The sequence below is a fragment of the Procambarus clarkii genome, chromosome 93 (assembly GCF_040958095.1).
Source record: "Procambarus clarkii isolate CNS0578487 chromosome 93, FALCON_Pclarkii_2.0, whole genome shotgun sequence".
Classification (NCBI taxonomy): Eukaryota; Metazoa; Arthropoda; class Malacostraca; order Decapoda; family Cambaridae; genus Procambarus; species Procambarus clarkii.
Genome location: NC_091242.1, coordinates 9,849,344 through 9,874,633, shown reverse-complemented (window position 1 = coordinate 9,874,633; position 25,290 = coordinate 9,849,344). Strand labels below are relative to the sequence as shown.

Genomic DNA, 25,290 nt, shown 5'->3' with positions numbered 1-25,290 from the left:
TTCAAAATATTCTTGATGTCATTCAAATTGTCAATACGAGAACAGAATACATAAGAGTTAGTTTAGTGATGTCAAAGGAATCATATTGACTGACCGAGCCCCATTGTAAATATCCGTGGCTTCCTGACCATAAAGGTACCGCCGCGGATAAGGGTAAGGAGGGTACCGTCGAGGGTAAGACACCGGATGTACCCCATATACAAGCCACACTAGCTATTAGTTCATATAAGCTGACAACTTACCCAAATAAACATTACTTCCTAATTATATATATATACATATATATATATATATATATATATATATATATATATATATATATATATATATATATATATATATATATATATATATATATATTATGTAAATTATGATGCAGGATAGGATCACTATTAAGAACTTAATTATAAACCACAATATGTTTATATATATATCCTACTCACACTCATCCTAGCACAGTAATTTATTGTGCAACCCATACCCATCCTGTTACCAATAGTTTGTGCAACCCATGCTCATCCTGTTACCTTTAGTTTATTGTGAAACCCATACTCATCCTATGAATGGTAATTTATTATGCACCTCATACTCATCCTGTGAGTCATAGGACATTGTGGAACCCTTTCTCATCGTGTGAATCTTTGTTTACTTTGCTTTCCATACTCTGCTCTCCGATAGTTTCTTGTGCAACCCATACCCATGATGTGAGTGGTAGTTTATTGTGTACCCTATACTCATCCTGTGAGTATAGGGTACAAAATGAGTTCATTTGTACTCCATACTCATCAAGAAGTGTATTTTACCAGCATTGTAATATAAATTAAGAATAAAGGCATAATCTTATTATGTACCCATAATAAAAATAAGAGCCATCACACTATAATTTTCATGACAAACGGCCTAGACTCCACTTCCGCCTTCGACAAGCTGCTGCCGGAGGTGGGTATAGTTTATTGTACACTCCCGCACCCCCAGTCCTGGGAAGAGGGGCATTCGAATGTGGACATATGAACCATTACCCCCAACCCTTCCCTCTTAATAATAATTGAATCACTACACTACACACTATATGTTCATTTAATATTTCAAGTATAAGACTCAAGATATATTTAGGATTTAACGATTTAACATTGTCTCAATCATACCTTTATTGCACTTTATCATCATTATTTACAGAAAGAAATTAACATAAAAATGTAGTTAATTTTAACATACAAAACCGAATTTGAACATTGTTAATTTTGATGCAGGATCACTATTAATAAGAACTTAATTATAAACCACAATATGTTGTATATCATCAGAAATTTGGAAACATAATATATATATATATATATATATATATATATATATATATATATATATATATATATATATATATATATATATATATATATATAAATGGAAATTTAGCACATTTAAATAATGTTATTAAGCTTAAGAATAAATTACATAAAATTAACATAGTAAAATGACTGGGATACAGATGGATCAGTAATCACATTACAAGTCCAATTATTTCCTAACTGAAGTCTGTAACGCACTATCATGTCATATTTCATAATACAAATTAGGTAAGAGATATGCAATATCTCCGGGAGGGAGGCTCCCTGGATATCTGTGGAGGTGCGTGGAGGTCCCCCTGGAGGCCCAAAAGGCCTCCTGGTCGTCCCTAAAGGCCCATGGAGGCCACCCGAATGTTCCTGGAGGAATTACCGTTTGTCCTGGCGCCATCTATGTTTTGACAGCAGTACTACTAATGTTCCCACGTTATATGATGATCTCTATACGGGTGTTACGGTCAGTTGCTCTTCTATGTTTATGGACAACGCAGGTGATTTGAGGCAATTTGCGGAACGAGTGAAATAGTATCGACGCGGTGAGTGATGGAGGAGGATATATACTGCTGTGTACTCGACCAGCGGGTGAGAGGTAAGTTATATCGAACAACTATGGGGAATAGATGGGTTATTTTAAGCGTAGAATGTCAGGTAACCGGTAACTACACAGATGGGGTAGTGTTTTTTTAAGTGTTTATTTACTAAAGTGGAACATTACATTATGCCTTTAGCTGAACAAGTCTACTGGTGGGGGAAGTAGACGGGTTTTATGAAAGTATTTTACCTAAATATTTGTATTTGGTTAACTAGTTCAGCCGTTACCAGGGAGGGTGTTCCTTTAATCTAATCTAAAAATTCTAGCCGGACAAAGTGATTAAATAAAGAAATTGAATAGAACGAAGTGGTTTGCCAAGGTGCTTAACATTTAGTTTAGTTCACTTACTACTTGCTTAAAGAATGCAAGTTTATCATATTGAATTTACCGTAGTTTTACTGCATTTAATATACCGTTTTTACCCTATTTAATTATGTCTGGTAAAGGCCGGTCGTGGAAAGTTCCTAATATAGCAAGTTTTAAAGGAAAAGTTTGAGTTAACTTTAACGCTTAAGTTAGTGACCAATTAGCTTAGTCTATTGTGAGGAAAGTTACTAGAATCTAACATGGCAAGTGCCATTTCTCTACTTTTTGAGAAACATGACTAGATACATGAATCGCATAGTTTTATTACTAAATGTTCATGGATTAGGTTGCATAGTTGAGGAAATGGTGATAAGGTTTGTGATTTTGTGTACCTTGACTTCATCAGAGATTTTGATAGTGGCGCAAAATTGATAGGGGCTCGGATCATTGGGAATGCTGACTGAAGTTGATTAGGTCATGGCTATACCAAAGAAAATTAGTATAAATGGGGTTAAGTTGGAGGAAGTGTTGTAAGTAGTGCCTAAAAGCTCTCCTTGGACCTCGGTTATTCGCAAGATTATGGTTTAGACTGCAATAGTTGCCGAATTGGCAAATAAAAAATACCGATGCCCTATATAGTTTTGAAATGGTTAAGACTACCAGATGCAGTTTAATGCTGACAAATGTAAGGTTTGGAGGCTAGGTAAAGATGAGATAGATGTTGTAGATTGTTAAGAGTATTAAATTTTTTGCAGGTGGTAAATTCTCCCCGAGGTGGCACTGCTCTCCAGCCTGGGATGTTGATTGGTTAGTCTTCAACTGCCTCCCAACATGGTAGTGAGGTCCTGAGCTGACATGCAGTGAGGAACGTGGAAAGCTTCCTGAATTGGCACATGGTATGCCTCCCCTACCAGCAGCTGGCACAAATGTTCCAGCTAAGTGGATGAAGCCCACACTAAAATGTAAGTGGTACAGTAAATGGACACCCCCCCCCCCCCCCTCCCTTTTGACACTGAACAGTTGGAAAGGGGGGGGGGGAGAAATTACTAAATTTAGTAAAATCACATTGTCTTGGTAGTATAGTTGGGTTAATTATGAATTTTCAGACTAAAAAGCTTGGTACATAATTCAACAGAATAAATTTGTCCTAGTAGTAAGCAGTGGTTGCAAAAGAATAAATTGTATATATGTTTTGTATTGCTTTTATTCAAATGTTATACATGGTTCTTAAATTAAAGTTTGTTTGCAATGTTCCAGAAAAATGTTCATGACTAAAGTTGTTGGAAAATAAAATTTGTATAGGATGTTGACTTGAAATGACTATAGCTTTGTTTGTAATTAAGATGGGACAACAAGATACTTAGTGTGCCATTTAAAACAGCAACTGTTAAACTGGTGGTTCAGGTATGAACAAAATAACATCGCTATGCATATAACTTTTTAGTAATATTTACTGTTCACATGACAGGTTGTGGAAGGTCCTGGCAACAAAGAGCTGCAGGAAAATACTTGCAGATCTACAGTAAGTAGTGTTGTGTACATTGGAATTAGAGGGTAGAAGTTAATTGCTAAAAACCTATTAAATATTAGGGTATGGAAGTCTAGGCTTAGGCTAGTGGGTACAATATGTGCAAGTTTAGTCCTTTCAAGAATGTATTTAATAGAATGGTATGTTGAAATTGTGAAAATTGCAATGTGGGGCATTAGATCTTAAACAGCATAGTTGAGGGTGTTTTATTAATAATTTTAATGAAATATAAATCTTTAGTTAACATTAAATGTTTGTTAAATACGCTTTAATCTATAAATGTATAACACTGTTAAGGGTAATCATGAGTCAAAGTTAATGGCAGGAAAAGTTTTGTTTTAAGTGATGGTATTTTTCCCTTGAAAGTAAAAAAAATATTCAATGTTTACTTTAGCTTGGTTTTAAATTTATATAGTTTTCCAGAATGTGGTTTGGAAAGTCCAGAAGTCCCTCTGTCAGTTGGAAGAGTTAAACAGAATCAGGTGAGTTGTAGTAAAGGTTAATCTGAATAGATTTGCATAAAAGTAAAAAAAATAGTATTAACTTAAACAATATAGCATTGGCTAAAGATAAATGTAAATTGCCATTGAAGTGCAGTTTTGGATAGTTTCTCAAATGACATTTACTGAAACTTGGCAAATAGATTCCATATATATTTATATTGCTAAATTAGGTCTTTACTACTAGAATATGTAGGAAAGGTAAATTCCTTAAAGAAATTTTTTCCATCTGAATTTGTAAAGTACTGAATGCTAATTTGAAAAGTAAAGCAAGATTGGCTTTAAATCTGAAATTAATTTGTTGAAATATTTTTTCAGGTGAAAGTGATTATGATGCATGGACTGGCTTGGAGTGAGGCTCCTTTACTCTGCAAAAGGAAATCTACAAAAGTGGGTGAGTTTGAATTTGATGTTTTAGCTATATCAATGACCTAATCTTAATTCTCTTATCTAGTCCATTTATAGGTGTGTAACCATGTCCTACTGTTACAACCCACAGGGATTGATGCAGTTTGTACTGATCCTACCCCATTTCATAAAAGGGGACCAGGCAGTCCTGCAGATTTTCCTGGCATGGCTTTTTCAGAGCTTTGCTCTACTACCCATCTAATAGATGGACTAGATTTGCTTAGGTTTAGGGACCCTTAACAATGGTTACATTGTTAATTCTCACAGGGCTTGTTTGCTGAATGGGTGGATGCATCTAAAACTTTAGTGCCTGGCATGCATTGTACAGTGCTTTGAGTAAAGCATATGTACAATGTGTTGAGGGCACTAAAGTGGTGGATGTAATGTTCCCATTCAGGGAACAAGCTCTGCACTGAAATCAGAGGAAGGGATAGGCCTTGCTGAGCCTATCTTAAAAGATAGGATGTTAGGATTTTTTGGACTTATTATTAAGCATTGGTGATAATAAAAGTAGTGTCCCTGTTTAATGTTTATTGTTGTTTTACAGGTGATTGTCTCTGGAGTTGCCTTGGCCTTTTGGATCTTCTGTTCATCTAGGAGCATCTGGCCCACAACCTGAAACAGTAATAAATATTAGATGTTATAAATACTATATGTAAAACTTATTTAATAAACCAATTTTAATGAAACTACTTTATATACTTTATCCTGAAATTGCTGGAAATTATTGTTTACTACTATTGATGCAATGTTTAAACATGTGAAATTTTTTTACTTTGAAAATAAATACTTTGTAAAATTTACACCTATTTGTAACTTGTTACATAGGTGCATGCAAAATGCATTGAAAAGATGTAAAAGTGGACTACCTATTCAATTTACATAAACTAACAAATATTGCAAATTAGTCTGAAATATTGAAGTGGAAGAAACTTCAGTCAATATTTTAGTTTTTATATTTGAAAGAATTTAAAGCTATGCAACACCTAAGCTTTGTACAAATTATGATTAAATTAACTAAAGATCATTGTTAAATTTACAAAACATTAGAAAAGTGACACTGAAGCATCTATACAACATGGTTTTCAAAGTCTTTGGTAACTTAAATTTAATCAAAGCTCTTAAATGATTTGTCTGCCAAACTTCAGATATTCTGAAATATTTTACCTATATTAAAACCATCATTGTTTGAAAGGGGCAAAACAGATTACTGTCAATTAGTTTGACCTAACATCTGCAAGGTCCTGAAGGAATGGAATTTTTTTTTTTTTTGTAAAACTGTTTGCTAAAAACAAACCCTGCCTAATGAACCTGCTCATTTTTTTTAGAAATGGTAATTGCAACATTACCAAAGACCATTGTTTTAATAGCCAAAGTACCAAATGAAAGACCAAGAAGCAACAAACAGGTACATGGTAGAAAGGACAAAAGAATGGTTACGAGGACCCTTTAACAAATGAAAGAAATGACTGGGAAAAATGCTGTCATACCACAAGGGGTCTTAACCCTTGTCATTTACATCACTGACATTAATCTAAATATTACCAACCACAAAAATTGCTGATAACATGTTATTAAAAAAATAAAGAATATAATATTGAGGCCTTAATGCAGATCTCTAACTCTACAAATAGTAACAAGACTGGCAATTTCTTAAAACAAACAAATCCAAGACCTTGCACGTGAGCCAGAACAATCCATATCACAACTACCACATTAAAATGAAACAACAATGAAGGTAAGGTAATTACCAAAAGAAGGCACCAAAGTGCGAAATAATCAGAGGGCGCTAAATATCACCAAGAATGCCAATACGAGAACAAAAACGCACAAGGCGAACGATATCAAAAGTATCCGATTCACCTAGAATTCTATTGAGGGACAAGTGACTGCGAGGGACGGTCGGAAAGCAAGACACACGCTCGTCCTGGAAGTCAGGACATTCAACAAGGATATGCACAACTGTTAGAGGGACAACGCAATTCGGACAATAAGCAGCAGGGCGGCGCTCCATTAAGTGACCGTGGGTTAAGCGGGTATGACCAACCCACAGCCGTGCCAAAGCAGTGTCCCACCGCCGGTTACGGTGGTAGGAGGAAGGCCACGGGGACACACTAAGTTTGAGAGTATGCAGCTTGTTACCAACCACAGAGGACCAACAACCCTGCCAACAGGGAAGAATGAATAACAGGATAAAAGTTGGAATAAGGAATACCTTTATGGGAGATGGGACAAGAACGGATAGCTTCCTTAGCGGCAGCATCCGCACGCTCATTGAAACACCAATATGGCTGGGAACCCAGCAAAACTCTACTGATTTAAATTTACTAGAAATAAGAAACAGCCAATGTTGAATCTCAATGACCACCGGATGGACAGGATTAAAGGACCCTAGAGCCATGAGGGCACTACGAGAATCAACTACAACCACAAAGGTTGTGGTTGTAGTTGATTCTCTATCCGCTCCCCAAGAAGTATGGGACAAAACCTTAAGGAGGTTAAGGGCCTTAGAGCATTCAACTCGGAGGCAAGAGATAAGGCTGACCAAGACAAACGAGTGTCAAACACTAACCCCAAAAGCTTCGCGGAATCCCTGTACACAATGAGATGACCATAAAGCAACAACAATGAAGTAAAGGTCCTTTCAGTAAGAATCTATCATTCACTGAAAGTTGCTGCAGTTAAAAATAAAAGAAAATACAAGTCCCTAGAAATAAACAAGCAACCATTTTGACTAAGGAAAAGAAGGTAGTTATTCTACTGTATAAATCTAAGTATTCACTTAGATCAGGGGTCTCCAAACTATGGCCCGCGGGCCACATCCGGCCTGCCACATAATTTCATCCGGCCCTCCAAACAAATCCCTGTGTGGTGGCCTTGAAAAAATAATTATGGTACGAATGGCATCGCAGAATTATTCAAAGCTGGGGCTGCTGACTGGTGGCGCTCAACCCGAGTCAGTTTTCCTCTCTCTCGATAGTGTGACGCACAGATACTAATACTGGTAGGTATGTGTTGTGCATTACAACCAATCAGTTGTGTATAACTGTATATTGTGGGGATGGAGGGCGAGTGGGGCTTCGCTGCTTCCGTTTCAGGGAGCACAAACACTGTACAATATTCTTTTCTATGTACTTTGACAATGCCTTTATCTTAGTTATACAAAATAGCAATAATACTATTGTAGCCAAAAATATTGCATGTTTAAAATAGTTAAAATGATAACCATTAAGTTTATCAACGAAAGCTGTTGCCATAATATTTACCACTTTATAATAATATGCTATGCTTTTTAACACCACATACAAGCTGTTTTTTTCCTGTAGAATTTATTTCATTTATTTTACCCTTATGTTTTCAGATATGGAAAAGATAAAGAAAAGAAAAGTGGACATTGAGTGCCGTCGGTTCAATGATGAATGGAAGATAAAGTACTTTTTTGTGATAGCAAATGATAAAGCTTTATGCATAATATGTAGAGACAGTGTTGCTGTTCTGAAGGAATACAATATTCGTCGGCACTATGAATCTAAACGTGGCTCAAGTTATTCTCACATCACAGGAGCAGAACGCACTAAAAAGTTTGAATCATTTCAGCACAGTCTGCATTCTCAACAAGCTGTTTTCAGTAAGAAAAAATCTGAAAATGAAACTTCAACTAGAGCCAGTTACAAAGTTGCCTATGTGTTGGCTAAAAAAGGAAAACCTTTCACTGATGGTAGTATCATAAAAGAGTGTATAGTGGAAGCAGCAGGAGAGGTATGTCCAGAAAAAGTAAACCTCTTCAAAATGATAAGTCTTGGGTCAAATACTGTTGCTCGTAGAATTGAAGATTTAGGAGGCGACATAATTCGGCAAATAAAGGAAAAAAACAAAAAGATTTTGTTGGTATTCTCTTGCGTTGGATGAATCAACTGATGTGTGTGATACTTCTCAGCTCTTAGTATTCATTCGTGGTGTTGATAGTGAATTTAATGTGAACCAAGAATTAGCATCAGTTCACAGCATGCACACCACAACAACTGGAGAGGACATTTTCAATGAACTAAGTAAAACTATGACAGAATATAACCTGGAATGGAAACAAGTGCAGTGTGTGACAATTGATGGAGGAAAGAATATGTCTGGGACAAAGAAGGGTTTGGTTGGGCAAATTACAACAGCTTGTGAGGTTGGAGGCTCAAAACCCATTTTTCTGCATTGCCTTATCCATCAACAAGCATTGTGCCTAAAATATGTTGATATGTCTTGTGTCATGAAACCTGTTGTTTCTGTGGTTAATTTCATTAGATCTCATGCACTCAACCATCGCCAGTTCCGTGATTTCTTGAAAGAAATTGATGCGGAGTTTGTTAACTTGCCTTATTATACAGCAGTTAGATGGCTTAGTTGTGGAAAGGTTTTGCTGCATTTCTTTGAGCTCAGATTAGAAATTGATTTATTTCTCACAGAGAAAAATAACCCTCAGCCATTATTATCAGAATGTGAATGGATTTGGAAATTGGCATTTTTTGCAGATATGACAGGTCATATGAATAACTTGAATCTGAAATTGCAAGGCAAAACAAATTTGATCAGTGACTACTTTGTTCATGTCAAGGCATTCAGAGCAAAACTTGCACTACTTGAAGGCCAGGTGAAGGTTAAGAATTTTGCTCATTTTCCATGTTGTGAAAAATTTCATGCAGGAAGTAAAGTTGAATTTCCTTTTTCATTTGCAAATGAAATAATTTCAGATTTGAAAAAACAGTTTCAGAAGCGATTTGCTGACCTTGATGCCAAAGCAAATGAAATCAGGCTCTTTCATAATCCATTTGACTGCAATGCTGAAAATCTTCCAACTCAATTTCAAATGGAAATTATTGATCTCCAGGCAGATGACAGACTGAAAGATAAGTATAGAGAAGGAAATCTGATTGAGTTTTATAAATGCCTGCAGCCAGATCAGTTTCCAAATTCGATAAAGTTTGCTTGTAGTTTTGTGTCCATTTTTGGTTCAACATACTTGTGTGAACAAACTTTTTCCAAAATGAAGTATGTGAAATCTAACTATCGAGCAAATTTGTCTGATGATCACTTGAAATCAATTCTTACAATTGGCTCATCTAATCTGGAACCTGATTTTAATGAAATTTTGAAGTCAAAACAACAGTATCATTCGTCACACTAATTTGGTTGCATAAAACTAAAGGCAGGAATCTATTTAGTTTACCCTGATTTTTTCCAAAAAGATATGTTTGAATTTTTCCATGTTTATACTTTAATATTTGAGGAAATTAAATTACTGGCACTGATTTGTTTTTTGTTTTTTTTTCATTTTTTATTCCTCCGGCCCGCATAAATATGGGAAATATATAATGTGGCGCTTACATTGAAAAGTTTGGAGACCCCTGACTTAGATAACTGTATCCAAGCATAGAGGTTCCCCCCCCCCCCTTCCCTTTCAGAAAAACATCTACTTTCGAAAAAGTTTAACATTGCCCAACAAAAATGATTCCAGAACTAAATTGCCTAATACCAGGAACAACTGAGAGCCATGACAAACACTGCAACCCTCTCCTACCCCCAAGTCTTATGCTATTTATGATCCAAGGTAATTTGACATACTATACTGTACTTCCTACAGACGAGTCTAGTGAGAGGGTGATCTCCTGGCGATTAAATTGAAGCACGATACAGGTGTCAACGAACATCAGTCAGCCCACTTGTCAGCACAGTGGATAACTAATGACATCATAATCTGCAGTGTTGTATGCCTCCCTGTGGCCATTTAAATCAATAAAACACAGGGTTGTGGCAATGTTTACAGCATAAGGCAAGGTATAGAGGAATCCTGGAATGCCATGTAATGTGTAGTCCTTGAATGTGCTTTAGGCAACCAAATTGAATAACAACATTTCTGGTGTTCGGCTATATAATCCGAGTTTCTCATTCGGTATGATGTTTTAAACCTAAATAGGAATTCACTTTAAGGTCAATTTATTTGCAAAGTGCTAACCAGATTCCAAATTACTGAGCTCTGAAAATACTACAAGGCAAGTTTAACCGAATGAGTGTTTGCCTATCCATACCCCCATGAGGTATGTGACAACACTGAATAAAGAAAGGGTCTTTGAGCATTCACCGTGCAGGTATTAATATAATTGTACAATGGTGCTTGGTGGATGATATTTCCTATTAAAACTCATTGGACAACTGTTTGTATTAGACATTTTAAACCTACAAATGGTAGCCCTAGATATCGCACTACAGTATTAATTACAAGATGAACAATGTAAAATCAATACCACAACAGCAAAGGATGACAATGGCTTTTCAACAACCGACAAACACACAGGTCTAACACCAGCCATCCCGAGAGAGGACGTCCCAAGCATGTACACCCCACAACTTTACATCACCTTTGCTACCTCACGCGAGCACGCAACAGCATGAGGATGCCATACTCCCAAACCAACTCCATGCACTTTGAGGCTTTAACAACTCAACATTTAAAAAGTTGATTTAAAAAATCAAACACCTGAATTTTTCCCGAATTAAATTTACTAGGGAAATGCACACCAAGCCATGAAACTTACAATGAAGATGAACAAACTACACACAACTGTCACCAAACTTCCACATACCACCCCCCTCTCACTCCTGCCCTCCCTCCTTAGGTGCTCTGATTGGCTGAGCACCTGAGCCACCACCACTCGCCTCTTGTTGTGAGAGCCTAGAGCATGTTTGGTTGCACTTTAAAAGTTCCCGAGTGTACTCGCCTAATTGTGAGTACCGCCTGCCCGGTTCACCATTTTGTTTTTCAATCTACCTCAATTTACCCCTTTACAGTCAAATATTATGCAAAATTCTGTTTAAGACTTGTCCCTTCTTAACTTAAATAACTGCTTTGGCCATCTGCAATCTTTCTAGGTGGGTAAAAATGACTCTTGAGGCCAGAAAGGACTTATCACACGGCGATCATAACAATACGGTACACACACAAAATCACAACCTGATATACACCGAGCAGAAAATCCACTGGAGCTGTGATGCGACGTAAACCCTTGCCCAAGGCACTGGCAGCTGCATACTCTACCACAGTATATTACTGACTTTGTAAAAGTCTTACAACCGGATTTCCCCATAAATCACAGCAAGTTTTGAGGCCCCTCCTTGAGTCAACGTCTTACGTAAGACCTACAAGCACTCAGGTGAAGGCTGAAGAAGCAGTTCAACACCATACGCCCCAACTTCAAATACACAGTTGAGAGGCGGGACCAAAACGTGATTTTCTGTGTGTGCCTGAAGTTGGGGCATACGGTCTTGCTTCACCCTTCACTTTACCCTTCACCGGCGTACTTCAGGGGTTTTATTTAATACTTGGACTGGCTTCAGTAGGGCCTCCAGAATTTCTGTGGCTTCACAAGTGTCACGTGAATCCCCTGCATAGCAGTGGAACTGCCTTTTCCCTTCACCTTCAATACCTCTGCACTGGAAGTATTATACATCTACACCAGCCCAGAAGAGTCATCAGTCCTGCCACCTCTCCATACCCCCCAGGGCCTGGCACGGCCTGGTACGACTCAGAGGCAAGCCGGGCGCCACTGCTAACTGGCAGTTTGTCCCCACAAACAAGCAGTTAGCCGCCTTCAACTGACAGTGGTACAGCTCAACACAAAGGCACCGCCAGCCACAACGAGCATTTTGCTAGTTGACCGGATGTCCACCTCGTGTTGACACTGGATGAGTCATCACCGCCGGACTATATAAAGAGCGCTGCCTCCCTGGAGAGGCAATCTCTCCCTTAGTGCTCTAGGATCACCTTGGTGTCTCTAACCCGTCGTCCACTTCCAGCCAACGTCGTGTGACTGATGCCATGGTGGTATGGTAGCTGTCTTCAGAACACCAGTATATCTTCATACTTTTATTCATTGCTTATAGTTTATTTTTTGCATTTAAGGTCATACTAACTTGTTCACCTTTGCATTACATGATAGTCAAGTATTGTCATGTGTTATTTTTGTTCATTACTATTTCAGTAAATTGTTTAATTATTTATTTGATAATTTTCATTTGTTTCCACCTGCAACTTACACACTGCAAGGCCAATACCAGCATTTCTTTCATTTATGTGAGGGAGAGCCATACCATCTTGGTTCAGTATAGCTGTGATACCATAACCCGTCACACAAGATATCCAGTTGTAAGACTTTTACCATCAGTGGTGGTAGAGTATGCAACTGGCAATGCCTTTGTTACAGGTTCGCTTCATCTCACAGCCCCAGTGGATTTTCTCACACATTTGAATACATGAAACAACTTTATTTGATACATTCCAAACCAAAGTACTGTACAGTACAGTAATTATCAAACCATCAAATGTGTGGGATAATCATAGTGCGCTAAATATCACTAACGTCGCCAATACAAGAACAAAAACGCATACGGCGAACAATATCAAAGGTATTGAATTTACCAAGAATTTTATCGAGGGACAATTGATCCCTCGATAAACAATTCCCGACAATGGTCGGGAAGCAAGACACGTAAGTCCTGGAAGTCAGGACATGTAGAGACAACGGTTTGGACAATAAGAAGCAGGGCAGCGCTCCATTAAGTGCCCGTGAGTTAAACGTGTATGACCAATATACAACCTCGCCAGAGCCGTTTCCCACCACCAACTACGGTGGTAGGAGGAAGGCCACGGGAACACACTACTCTTAAGAGCACGCAATTTGTTACCAGTAACCGAAGACCAACAACCCTGACAACGGGCAAGAATGGGGAAATGAATAACTGGGTAAAAGTCATAATAAGGAATACCTTTACGGGAGATGGGACAGATGCGGATAGCTTCCTTAGCGGCAGTGTCCGCACGCTCATTTAAGAACGCACCAATATGGGTGGGAATCCAGCGAAATTCCACTGTCTTAAATCTATTGGAGATAAGAAACAGCCAATGTTGAATTTCAACTACAAAAGGATGGACTGGATTAAAGGATTCTAGAGCCATGAGGGCACTGCAAGTGTCAACTACAAACACAGAGGAGGATTGACAGCGAGAAAAGAGTTGATGAAGAGCATAGAGAATAGCATAAAGTTCTGCCATGAAGATGCTAGTCTCCGGAGGCAGGAGACACAAAGGTGCAGTCAGGAAAAACAACAGAGTAGCCTACACCATCTGCAGACTTAAGACCCATTGGTGAAGACAGAAATAGAGTGGAAGTGTGAAGAAAAGTGTTCAAGGAAAAGGTGATTTAGAACTGTAGGAGGGGTAAAAGTTTTAGTCATGTGGGTCAAGGCTTACAGAATTTAGGAACGGGGACCCCTCCATAGGGGCAAAGATGGAATGACACGAGGGGAAATATTGGTAACACAAACTGAAAGAGCATTTTGTAAGAGAGACAACCGTACAGAAAGAGATAGGTGGTGAAGGGGAACAGGAACCACAGGATGGGTAAAGGTCAAGGCATGACATAAGCAAGAGTGAGGGTGCTGTAAGGACCGTGCAAGGTGGAGAAGACAGTAGCGATCATGGCGATCCTGTAGAAACAGGACGCCAGTTTCAACATACAGGCTTAGGGTAGGTGTCGAAGGAAAGGTACCAGAGCCGAGCCGTAACCCAGTATGATGCAGTGTGTCCAGATGGTGAAGGGTAGAAGGAGAAGCAGACGAGTAAACGGGGCCATAATCGAGTTTAGACAGAACGAGAGAGGAATGTAAAGAGAGGAGCAGTGTCGATTAGCTCCCCAAGAAGTATGGGACATGACCTAAAGTTAGTTAAGGGCCTTAGAGCATTCAACTCGGACGTAAAAAATATGGGGCGACAAAGACAAACGAGTGTCAAAGATTAGCCCTAAAAGCTTTAGCAGATTCTTTGTACAAAAGGGGATGACCCCTGTTACCTAACAGTAAATAGGTATCTGGGAGTTAGCTGTTACAGGCTGCTTCCTAGGGGGGTGCGTGTGTGGGAGAAAAAAAAATTTAGTAGTTAACCACTGAACTGCTCTGTCTCCAAATAACACCCTGGTGCACAAGAAATAAATTCTTTCCAAAAATTTTTTTTCTCTTCTTATATTGTTAAAATGCAGAGTCTGATCACGGGGAAACTAAACAAAAAATATTGTATGTGACTTACTTTAGCTGCGATGGAGCTGGGAAGTTGAGCAAATTATGGGCGCTGAGCGTTGGAGCGATGGGGGTCTGTCGGCCCCGCCACCCCGTGCGACGGCAGTTGCTGGGAATAAAATGTTGCGCAATTATTTTGAAGTTTCTCATTCATTTCTTCTTTTTTTTTGCTGTAATATTATTTAAAAGTGTGTAATTTGTGGAATTTATATAATTCAAAGTATAGAACATCGCTATGCTCAAAATTATGGGCCTCATATATGCGACATATTCTACAATCAAACAGTGTTTTTGCTGTTATTACACTATATACACACATTGTATATACCCATCTACGTATGTATTCACCATAACGATCCACTATGTTGGTATGGTGAGCCCAAAAAACATGAGTGAGCTGCCACACCCTGCCAGTCCTCCCTCCCTTCTCCAACACATTACTCGCCAACATTCCTCCTCCCAAAATACTGTTATTGTGTTTATTACACTATTTACACATGTTATGTATAAGTATGTACATGTTTTATTCATGTACATACGTACATACTTCCATCTCCTCACCTCTCTCTCTTGCCTACTTAATGCTCTTGCTTCCCTCATCTCATCACAATCGACTTTATAATGGTCCAGGACGGATCGAAATGTCGTCGTCTATTCAATTTCCAGTGTGTGGTTTGGTCAACAATGAAATCTTCATGCAAGATCTTATAAAGAAAACCCCTAGAACGAGTTTTGTAGATACGAAAGAGTTTAAGGTGAGTAGGGGATGGTTTGAGAAATTTTGAAAAAAGACGTGGTATTCATAGTGTTGTGAGGCATGGTGAGGGTGCCAGCTCAGACAAAGTAGGGGCTGAAAGATTTGTTCATGATTTTAAAGATTTTGTAGATACTGTATTGATGGATATATTCCACAACAAGTGTTTAATTGTGAGGAGACATAGCTATTCTGGAAAAAATTGCCGAAGAGGACATACATTACCCAAGAGGAGACGTCACTGCCCGGACACAAGCTAACTTGGGCTAACTTGTGTCAGGATAGGCTAACTCTTGTGCTGTGTGGCGATTTGAAAATTAAACCCTTGCTCGTGTATCATTCCGAAAATCCAAGAGTTTTAAAAAATATATGATGTGCAGAAAAACTGTGATGTGGAGTGGTTTGCCCTGCCACCAAAAAATATCTGCAAGAGAAAAGTTTGACACTCAAGGTCCTGCTTCTCGACAATGCTCCTGCTCATCCTCCAGACTTGGAGGATGCATTGTTGGGGCCACTTTTTTTTTTTTTAGGGATATTCCTACATGAGCCCTGAGTTTCTGGCTAATGTACCAATGACATGAAGGAGGAGTTTTCAACCTACCTTGTGTTAGGTGTGCAGAGGTCAATGGTTGAACATAATGTCAGGAGCAAAGGGGGGCCTTTGCCTCTTCGAACACAATTGCGACCATCTTCATCTCTTCGAACTATCCTAAATGCTCTCTTCACCTGTCTGACCAAATTGGGTGTCCAGACCACCTTTGAATCTGAAATTGTAAAATAAATAGCAATTTCAGAATATTCAGTCCATTTATACTAACAAAATTATACATACAGTACTGTAATTGAAATTTTACAGAATGATAAAGGCAATTTAGCAACTTTGTTAAAATGCACATGGGGGAAATACATGAAAATAGGTTAATATTGTTTGTAAGGTTGATGGGAAATGTTTATTACTTTTATGATTTAAAAGATGTATAGCCCTAATACTCCATCCTGGGTGCATTCCACCAGGTAATGACCACAGCAAAAGTTTTCCACGAGGCTCTATTGTCACACAAACTTTTCACATTTTCAAACTTGATTCATCTTTTCCCCCCCCCCCCCCTCGTTCCAGGGGTTTTCTTTAAAAGGTCTTCATGCAAATGCCTTGGTTTCTCACAAATGATGGCCTCTGAAATGCTATCACCTGCTAACTCTTTGTTGTGTATCCAAATTAATAAAAACTTTTTAACATCCTCAAGTGTTTGTGTTCTTTGTTTCGGGATTGTTGATATGCCTTTTGCCACTTTAATGTTCATAATGTCCTTTTCTTAGCAAGTACAGTGCATATTGTTGACATAGATTTGTTGTACTGCCTAGCTAGTTCAACAACCCGTGCACCATTTTGATGTTTATGAATGCTCTCTTGTTTTTCCTCTATGGTCATTCTCACATGTGTTTTCTTGGCTTGAACCTTACCACTGGCTTTCTTGGGACTCATGGCAAGATATATCATAACAAATTTTATGTTCAAATAGCCAAAAATCCCAAAACAAATGTAATGCTTTACAAAGAATTCAGGCGCGATACTTACTAGGCAGGAGACACTGGTAAACTGAGGCGCGATCACCATGCCACCACGCGCTAGGTCAGCCCATACGTATATCAACAAACTCCTTTCCCGAGGCAAAGTTTGTAACCCGATTCAAATTTTTCGAAGAAATTAGGCTCGTAACCCGAAAAGTTCATAAATATTCATTCGTAAGTCGAGGTGTCACTATATATAACTAAAAAATTAAACTCAGGATTACTTTCAATCCCCACCCCGTTTGCTCTACTCCATTGCCACCTACCTTCACCCCCCTCTATGATGTACTCTTCCATAGACACCTACCTTTGCCCCCCTCCTCCCCTCTACTCCTCCATCATCACCTACCTTCACACCCCCTCCCTTCTCCTCCTCCATCGTCACCTTCCTTTCACCCTCCTCTATGATGTACTCTTCCATAGACACCAACGTTCACTGCATATAATGCTCCCCTCTACTCCTCCATCGTCACCTACTTTCACCCCCCCCCCCCCTCCGCTCTACTCCTCCAGGGTCGCAGACAATTTCACGAGCGTGAGAACTACGAGTTCTCTAACTACTCTCACACTCCTACTCTCTCACCAGTGAGGGGGAGGGAAGGAGGGAGGAAATGAAGGAAGAAAGGTGGGGGAGAGAGAATAGGCAGGGGGGAGGAGGGCCTAGATACATTTCTTCCATATAGATAGGTAGACTGAGGGAGAGCTGCTTGCCAAGAGCCCTATCAGACAGGCTTCCTATTCCTCAACCCTCCCTAATATGCCACATCCTGGTCAGGACAACTTGCTCGAATGTTATTCTTGGTGTGACTCGAGAACTGACCTCGAGGCGGGGCATGGGCATGGATTATCTCCCTGGGGCACGCACCTCCCTGCCCCAGCTCTCTCTCTCTCACATAATCTATCAAGGGTCTAACATGAGGTCATTGTGCCTACCAGAAGCGTATATGTCCAAGGCTGGCCACCTGTCTGGACCATTCAAATGTATAAACACGTAATTAGTCTATTAAAATTATATATAATGCTACAATTATAAATTAATTTGTTCATGGTCATTCGTTTATCAGTATTTTAATATGAGGTATATATACGCATGTATGTATACGTTGACGTACACATATATGATTATGTGTATAGAATGATTATGATTATGTGTAATCATATATGATTATATCTAATGGAATGCATTAGTAAGTGATGTGGTGGAGGCTGACTCCATACACAGGTTCAAGTGTAGATATGATAGAGCCCAATAGGCTCAGAAACCTGTACACCTGTTGATTGACGGTTGAGAGGTGGAACTAAAGAGCCAGAGCTCAACCCCAGCAAGCACAATTAGGCGAGTATATGAATGAATGCACATGTACACTTTCAAATGAATTAAGATACCTTGAGATACACAATGACTTAGTTTAAATAGTTTAAACACATTATGGTACTGATTTTGACATGCTGATGTCTGGAAGGGAGAGGGGGTGTGGGGGGTTATTGTCTGAGGTGGAGGACCAGAGGAGGGGGTCAGTGGAAGGATGGTGGCTGGAGGGATGCCATTGTTCTAATGGTTATGAAAACAATTATTGATGGCAGGAATTCAGTGGGTGTGTACTTCACCCGCACCATCACCATACTGTGCCCTGCTACAACCCCCCCCCCCCCCACTCCACCCATGCTGTGTGCGGCGTATTACACATTATGGGATAACCGACTGTCTGTCCATTCCTGTCTGCTCGTTATGCTGCCCTTCCTTTTGAAAATTGTCTGCTTTATCGACTTCCTTCAAGACCACACATTAGCCTCTTATCACGCCCTCTTACCACTCTCAGGGAGCCGGCTCTTCTATACAATAGTTACCACTCAGTCCCCAAGGTGAAAGTGTGTCCGGGCATATGACTTGTTACGTGTACTTATTTGCGATTCGTTTGGGCTGTCATGTGTGGTGATTAGTGTTGGGTAAGGCTAGGCCAGGTCAGGTCAGACTAGGCCAGGTCAGACTAGGCTAGGTAAGGCTAGGCCAGGTCAGGTCAGACTAGGCCAGGTCAGACTAGGCTAGGCCAGGTCAGGTCTGGCTAGGCCAGGTCAGGCCAGGCCAGGCTTGGCAGGGTGAGAGAAGTAAAGCGGCAGGTACTTACGTTTCCGAGAAAGTAGCGGCGGTAGTATATTGTTGATTTAGATTCGACGACATCCTGAAGCTAGTTAGTGGCGGCCTCATCGCTCTCGAACTTCTTGTTGTTGTAGGGGATACGAGGCACACCCAATATCCCCCTTACATTGATCACATCGCACACTAATATTTTTACTATTTCCGACACCAGATTTGTCTGTTTCGTATATGTATAATTGTTCAATATTAAAACCACAATAGAATGCTCTAAGTACTTTCGTATATTAATACATCTTCAGAAGGAATGGTTCGCTCTGAAGATGTATTAATATAAGAAAGTACTAAAGGAAATTCCTGTTTCAATTCTTCCTTCGTGGTCTGACACTCTTATTATATATTGTATATACTGAATTATATATACTATGCTTATATAATATATACTGAAATATTGTTACATTTAACGGATGAAACAAAGTATATATCTGTAGTTTTAATAAAATATAAAACATTAATATTTATCAACGTATCTCTGTGAATTACATAATTTATCAGTACTGTACAGCCTGTGATCTCCACCTGGCTGGCCACTGATACTTTATTTATTTATTTATTTATGCATTTACAAGAAGGTACATTGGGATTGTGAGGATACAAATATGGTAATTACAGTCTTGTAAAGCCACTAGCACGCGCAGCGTTTCGGACAGGTCCTTAATCTAAGAAAATTTTATTTATTTATTTATTTATTTATTTATGCATATACAAGAATGTACATAAGGAATGTGAGGATACAATTATGGTAATTACAGTCTTGTAAGGGGACTGGTCAAGTCGTATACTGCAATTTCGGATACCGGGCTAGAAACAACTTCGTTCACTGAGAAGTTTGTACATACAAACCATTCCGTTCGTATATGCGCTGGTTTGTGTTCGCTGTTGTTATCATCTGAATAAATACATGGCATTTGTTCATATAATTAGCGCTTCCATTATTAGAATTATTTATCCATTATTAGAATAACAAGGTGCAAACCATACCCCCTTACAGTTGAAATCTATTTATATACAAGAAGGTACATTGGGTTGCGAGAGTACATAACATATATTAAGAGGTACATTGTAGCAAGATTTGAGATTAAAGGATTTAAGACTAACACGTTTAGAAACAAGGCGCCCCCGAAGGAGGCTATTATTTGTTATGCACCCCATACTCAACCAGTAAGTAGTGGAGCAAAACATAGATTACATAGTCATAAAATCTTAATCAGATCAATTCAATTCTATTTCTTTCTTTATTATGCACCCCATACCTATCCCGTGGGCGGTGGTGTAAAGGATTACAGAGGCACATAATCGGTTCAGGAACTGAACCCTCTAGTTCGTTTAGCTAAGCAAATAACAATTTGTGACGCTAGTTACAAAATTATTATTATATATATACATGTACACACTCTCATACATACATGTACATATATATATATACGTATACATATATACATGCACATACATATCTAATCACCTACACAAATACACACATCAATAATCTTTGTGTCACAAGTGATCAATAAGAGGCTCACAACAGTCACTATACAAGGCACTTTACATCTATGGTGAGTCACACAGTTACTAGTCTTGCAGCTTTACAGTCATTTGCTCCACACCCATCCAACTGGGCGGCAACTTTACAGTTATGTGCAGCATTACCTACAGTAAGCAAATTTTGGATACTTCGCTAAGATTTCGAGCAGCACATCATTATGAATGAAGTACTTACACATTTCTTGGACACTATTGATGGTGTTATCCCTAAATTCCGCGATTTTTTCACATTCCATTATATAATGGCGCAAAGTAAGCGAATAGTTCTGCTGACAGAGTTTACATTTAGTCAAATCTACATCAGCAGATGTTACAAACTCCCAGAGGTACTTGTAGCCGAACCTAAGCCTAGCAGTGGTAACATCTAGAAGTCTGCTAACATTATTGGATGACCCATAGACGTGCGGTTCTTCCTGCATAATAGAATGATGATAGATGGAGTAACTGGTGTGAATTTCACTTTGCTTCAAGTCTCCGAAATTTAGCTGATGTTCCTGGGATATTGCTGCCCTCAGGCTGCTCAAAGGCAGTCCAAGTTTGTAATCAATTCCCTCTTTACGAGCAAAAGTCTTGGGCAACTCATCAGTTCTCAGTGGCTATTTTTACATTATCATTTACAACTAACTTAAGTTAAATAACAACCAGTAAACAGACTGCTGTTTTCTAATTCTAGTTCAGGCACTTCCTGGGATAAAACGCGAACATTCCTTGAGGAACTGTGAGGTGCTTATCTGTTTTTCCTCGTAACGGTCCCAAAGCTTCCACAAATGTTCCTGTTTCTCTTCATTGCTCTTGCGGCGACTGGACTTTAGCTTTTGATCAGAAACCAGTTGGTATTGCAAGGTTACCAGGGACGCCTCACGGTACAGTAAGGGGATTAAAATATATAAAGCCAAGTTGTCCCTCACTGCCCATTGATTCAGACGCTGGTGCCATCCTTCTACGTCATTGTTGGTCCTCACCAGTCGTCTAAATGCACACCAGTTCCCCAATTCCCACACACTGTTGCACAGCCACGTATTTTTTTTATGTAATGAGTTAATTGTGTCGTTAAGGGTGGACTGCTAGCCGACTTTTCTAATTCAGCAAACGCCTTACAATTATGTAGTACATACGTACCACATAAGTACGTGTGTGTTATACACGTACACACACACACACCTTGTCAAGCACAGGACGAAGCTTGAAAAAGTTTAATGGTATGCCAATAGGCTAGTCCCAGGACTAAGAGGCATGAGTTACGAGGACAGGCTGCGAGAAATGCACCTCATGACACTGGAAGACAGAAGAGTAAGGGTACAGAGTAAGGTGTGAAGAGTATATATATATATATATATATATATATATATATATATATATATATATATATATATATATATATATATATATATATATATATATATATATATTACAACTATTTAACACTGGGAAGGGATCAGGATAAGGATTTGGGATGGGATGGGGAGGAATGGTGCCAAACCACTTGGACGGCGGTCGGGGATTGAACGCCTAGGACTGCTACTGTGCATTTAAATTACTAACTTACCTGAGAGTCTCTATCCCTACATGTCAATGTTTGTGTATACTGGTAATGTGAGGAACATACAGAAGATAAGGGTAGCTGAACACTACAAAAGGCTGAAGGACAACTTTATTAAAGTTGCATAATGAAATGTGTAAGTACTTCATTCATAATGATATGCTGCCCGAAATCTTAGCGAAGAATCCAAAATTTGCTTACTGTAGGTAATGCATGCACATGACTGTAAAACTCAGGCCCAGTTGGGTGGGTGTGGGTGGGTGTGGAGCACATGACTGTAAAGCTGCCGCCCAGTTGGGTGGGTTTGCAGCAAGACTAGTAACTGTGTGACTCACTATAGATGCAAAGTGCCTTTTATAGTGACTGTTGTGAGCCTCTTGTTGATCACCTGTGACACAAAGATTATTGATGTGTGTATTTGTGTAGGTGATTAAATATGTATGTGTATGTATATATGTATACGTATATATATATATATATATATATATATAACTGAAAACTCACACCCCAGAAGTGACTCGAACCCATACTCCCAGGAGCCACGCAACTGGTATGTACAAGACGCCTTAATCCACTTGACCATCACGACCGGACATAATGAGGTGATAGCCGAGGCTATTTGAACCACCCCACCGCCGGCACTCGGATAGTAATCTTGGGCATAGCATTTTACCAAATCACCTCATTCTTTGGGGCACACGTGAGGAACACAAATGCGAACAAGCCTGAATGGTCCCCAGGACAATATGCAACTGAAAACTCACACCCCAGAAGTGACTCGAACCCATACTCCCAGGAGCCACGCAACTGGTATGTACAAGACGCCTTAATCCACTTGACCATCACGACCGGACATAATGAGGTGATAGCCGAGGCTATTTGAACCACCCCACCGCCGGCACTCGGATAGTAATCTTGGGCATAGCATTTTACCAAATCACCTCATTCTTTGGGGCACACGTGAGGAACACAAATGCGAACAAGCCTGAATGGTCCCCAGGACAATATGCAACTGAAAACTCACACCCCAGAAGTGACTCGAACCCATACTCCCAGGAGCCACGCAACTGGTATGTACAAGACGCCTTAATCCACTTGACCATCACGACCGGACATAATGAGGTGATAGCCGAGGCTATTTGAACCACCCCACCGCCGGCACTCGGATAGTAATCTTGGGCATAGCATTTTACCAAATCACCTCATTCTTTGGGGCACACGTGAGGAACACAAATGCGAACAAGCCTGAATGGTCCCCAGGACAATATGCAACTGAAAACTCACACCCCAGAAGTGACTCGAACCCATACTCATTATGTCCGGTCGTGATGGTCAAGTGGATTAAGGCGTCTTGTACATACCAGTTGCGTGGCTCCTGGGAGTATGGGTTCGAGTCACTTCTGGGGTGTGAGTTTTCAGTTGCATATTGTCCTGGGGACCATTCAGGCTTGTTCGCATTTGTGTTCCTCACGTGTGCCCCAAAGAATGAGGTGATTTGGTAAAATGCTATGCCCAAGATTACTATCCGAGTGCCGGCGGTGGGGTGGTTCAAATAGCCTCGGCTATCACCTCATTATGTCCGGTCGTGATGGTCAAGTGGATTAAGGCGTCTTGTACATACCAGTTGCGTGGCTCCTGGGAGTATGGGTTCGAGTCACTTCTGGGGTGTGAGTTTTCAGTTGCATATTGTCCTGGGGACCATTCAGGCTTGTTCGCATATATATATATATATATATATATATATATATATATATATATATATATATATATATATATATATATATATAAATATATATATATATATGTATGAGTGTGTGTACATGTGTATACAACATTAATAATTTTGTAACTAGCGTCAAACATTGTTATTTGCTTAGCTAAACGAACTAGAGGGTTCAGTTCCTGAACTGATTATGTGCCTCTGTAATCCTTTACACCACCGCCCACGGGATGGGTATGGGGTGCATAATAAAGAAAGAAATAGAAGAAATTGAAATTGCATAATACGGTTATTGACATTCAATAATAGTAAGATAAAGCAATGAGGACCAAATGGGAGACCAGTGATCAGATGAATATTACAGACTCAAGGGTAGCCTTCTCTTCTTGTATATAAATGAAAAAATAAATGTTTGTTTAATTCTAATGCTTGTAGGCGAGAACAGTTGTGAACGCCAGCTAGCGCACAAGTACATGAGTGCCCAAAATACTTTTACACAAAAGACATGTACAGACAGGCGTGTGGCTTCTGACTTCTTTTTTATTGATTAATATTAAATATTAGGCGCTTACCTATAATAGTTATCATTTTATACATGTATAACTCTCACATAATAAATATAAAAGGAGTTTATCCAAAAACTGACAGAAGTGTTGTGTTTTGTGCGTTGTATCGTGTTTGTGGGCATTCGGGTGTGTTGTGTTTACGCTGGCGGGCGGCGTCCTTACCAACTCCGGATTATGTCTATTACATCACTAAACTTCATTTAATAACTATATGCCTGTTAAATAGAAGATTTTAATTGTTAATAGCATTATATTGTCGTTTTAATATGGAACACGTACACATATGCGAAACGTCTAAAGCTGGTGTCCGAAGTGGTAAAAATATTAGTGTGCGATGTTGTCAATGTACGGAGTGTCTTGTATCCTAGGGTTCGGTGTTCAATGAACGAAAAGGACTGGATCACTGTGTACAGGAGGCTGATATGGCAGCAAACACTCTCCTGGCGACCATATTTCTTGGATAAGTCGCTCCACACAATTGTCGCTTGGACCGTCGACTTCCTATGGCGTCACCTCTCACATATTTACGTCTCATTTCGTTATGAAATTAGATTATTTCAGAGAAAAAATAGGTTTGATCATGTTCTACGTGTAGCACCAACATTATAGTAAGTAAATATACCATATTTCTTCATTACTTACGTAATGCTAATACGT

The 25,290-nt window shown here is 39.3% G+C and overlaps 1 protein-coding gene and 1 long non-coding RNA gene across 7 annotated transcripts in view; one reads left to right on the top strand and one right to left on the bottom strand.

The window, feature by feature from the left end:
- Positions 1 to 5,366, top strand: part of LOC138359882 (uncharacterized) — a 10,614-nt gene extending 5,248 nt beyond the window's left edge. For 2 of the 5 annotated variants that reach the window (XM_069319673.1, XM_069319672.1), the window contains exons 2-6: positions 2,997 to 3,203; positions 3,710 to 3,763; positions 4,193 to 4,251; positions 4,588 to 4,663; positions 5,225 to 5,366. In XM_069319673.1, coding sequence (XP_069175774.1) covers positions 3,140 to 3,203; positions 3,710 to 3,763; positions 4,193 to 4,251; positions 4,588 to 4,663; positions 5,225 to 5,274 — 303 coding nt within the window. In that variant the 5' untranslated portion in view covers positions 2,997 to 3,139 and the 3' untranslated portion in view covers positions 5,275 to 5,366. Of the gene's footprint in view, positions 1 to 1,417; positions 1,933 to 2,996; positions 3,204 to 3,709; positions 3,764 to 4,184; positions 4,252 to 4,587; positions 4,664 to 5,224 lie in introns of those variants that run through there. The other 3 variants (XR_011226109.1, XM_069319674.1, XM_069319671.1) reach the window with 3 other exon arrangements.
- Positions 5,194 to 25,290, bottom strand: LOC138359883 (uncharacterized). Of its 2 annotated transcripts, XR_011226111.1 has the most exons (6): positions 25,276 to 25,290; positions 19,237 to 19,648; positions 16,143 to 16,305; positions 14,798 to 14,896; positions 13,483 to 13,595; positions 5,194 to 5,292 (listed from the first exon to the last, which is right to left on the bottom strand). It is a non-coding gene; the product is annotated as an uncharacterized lncRNA (long non-coding RNA). The 2 variants fall into 2 exon arrangements; XR_011226110.1 differs by lacking the exon at positions 13,483 to 13,595.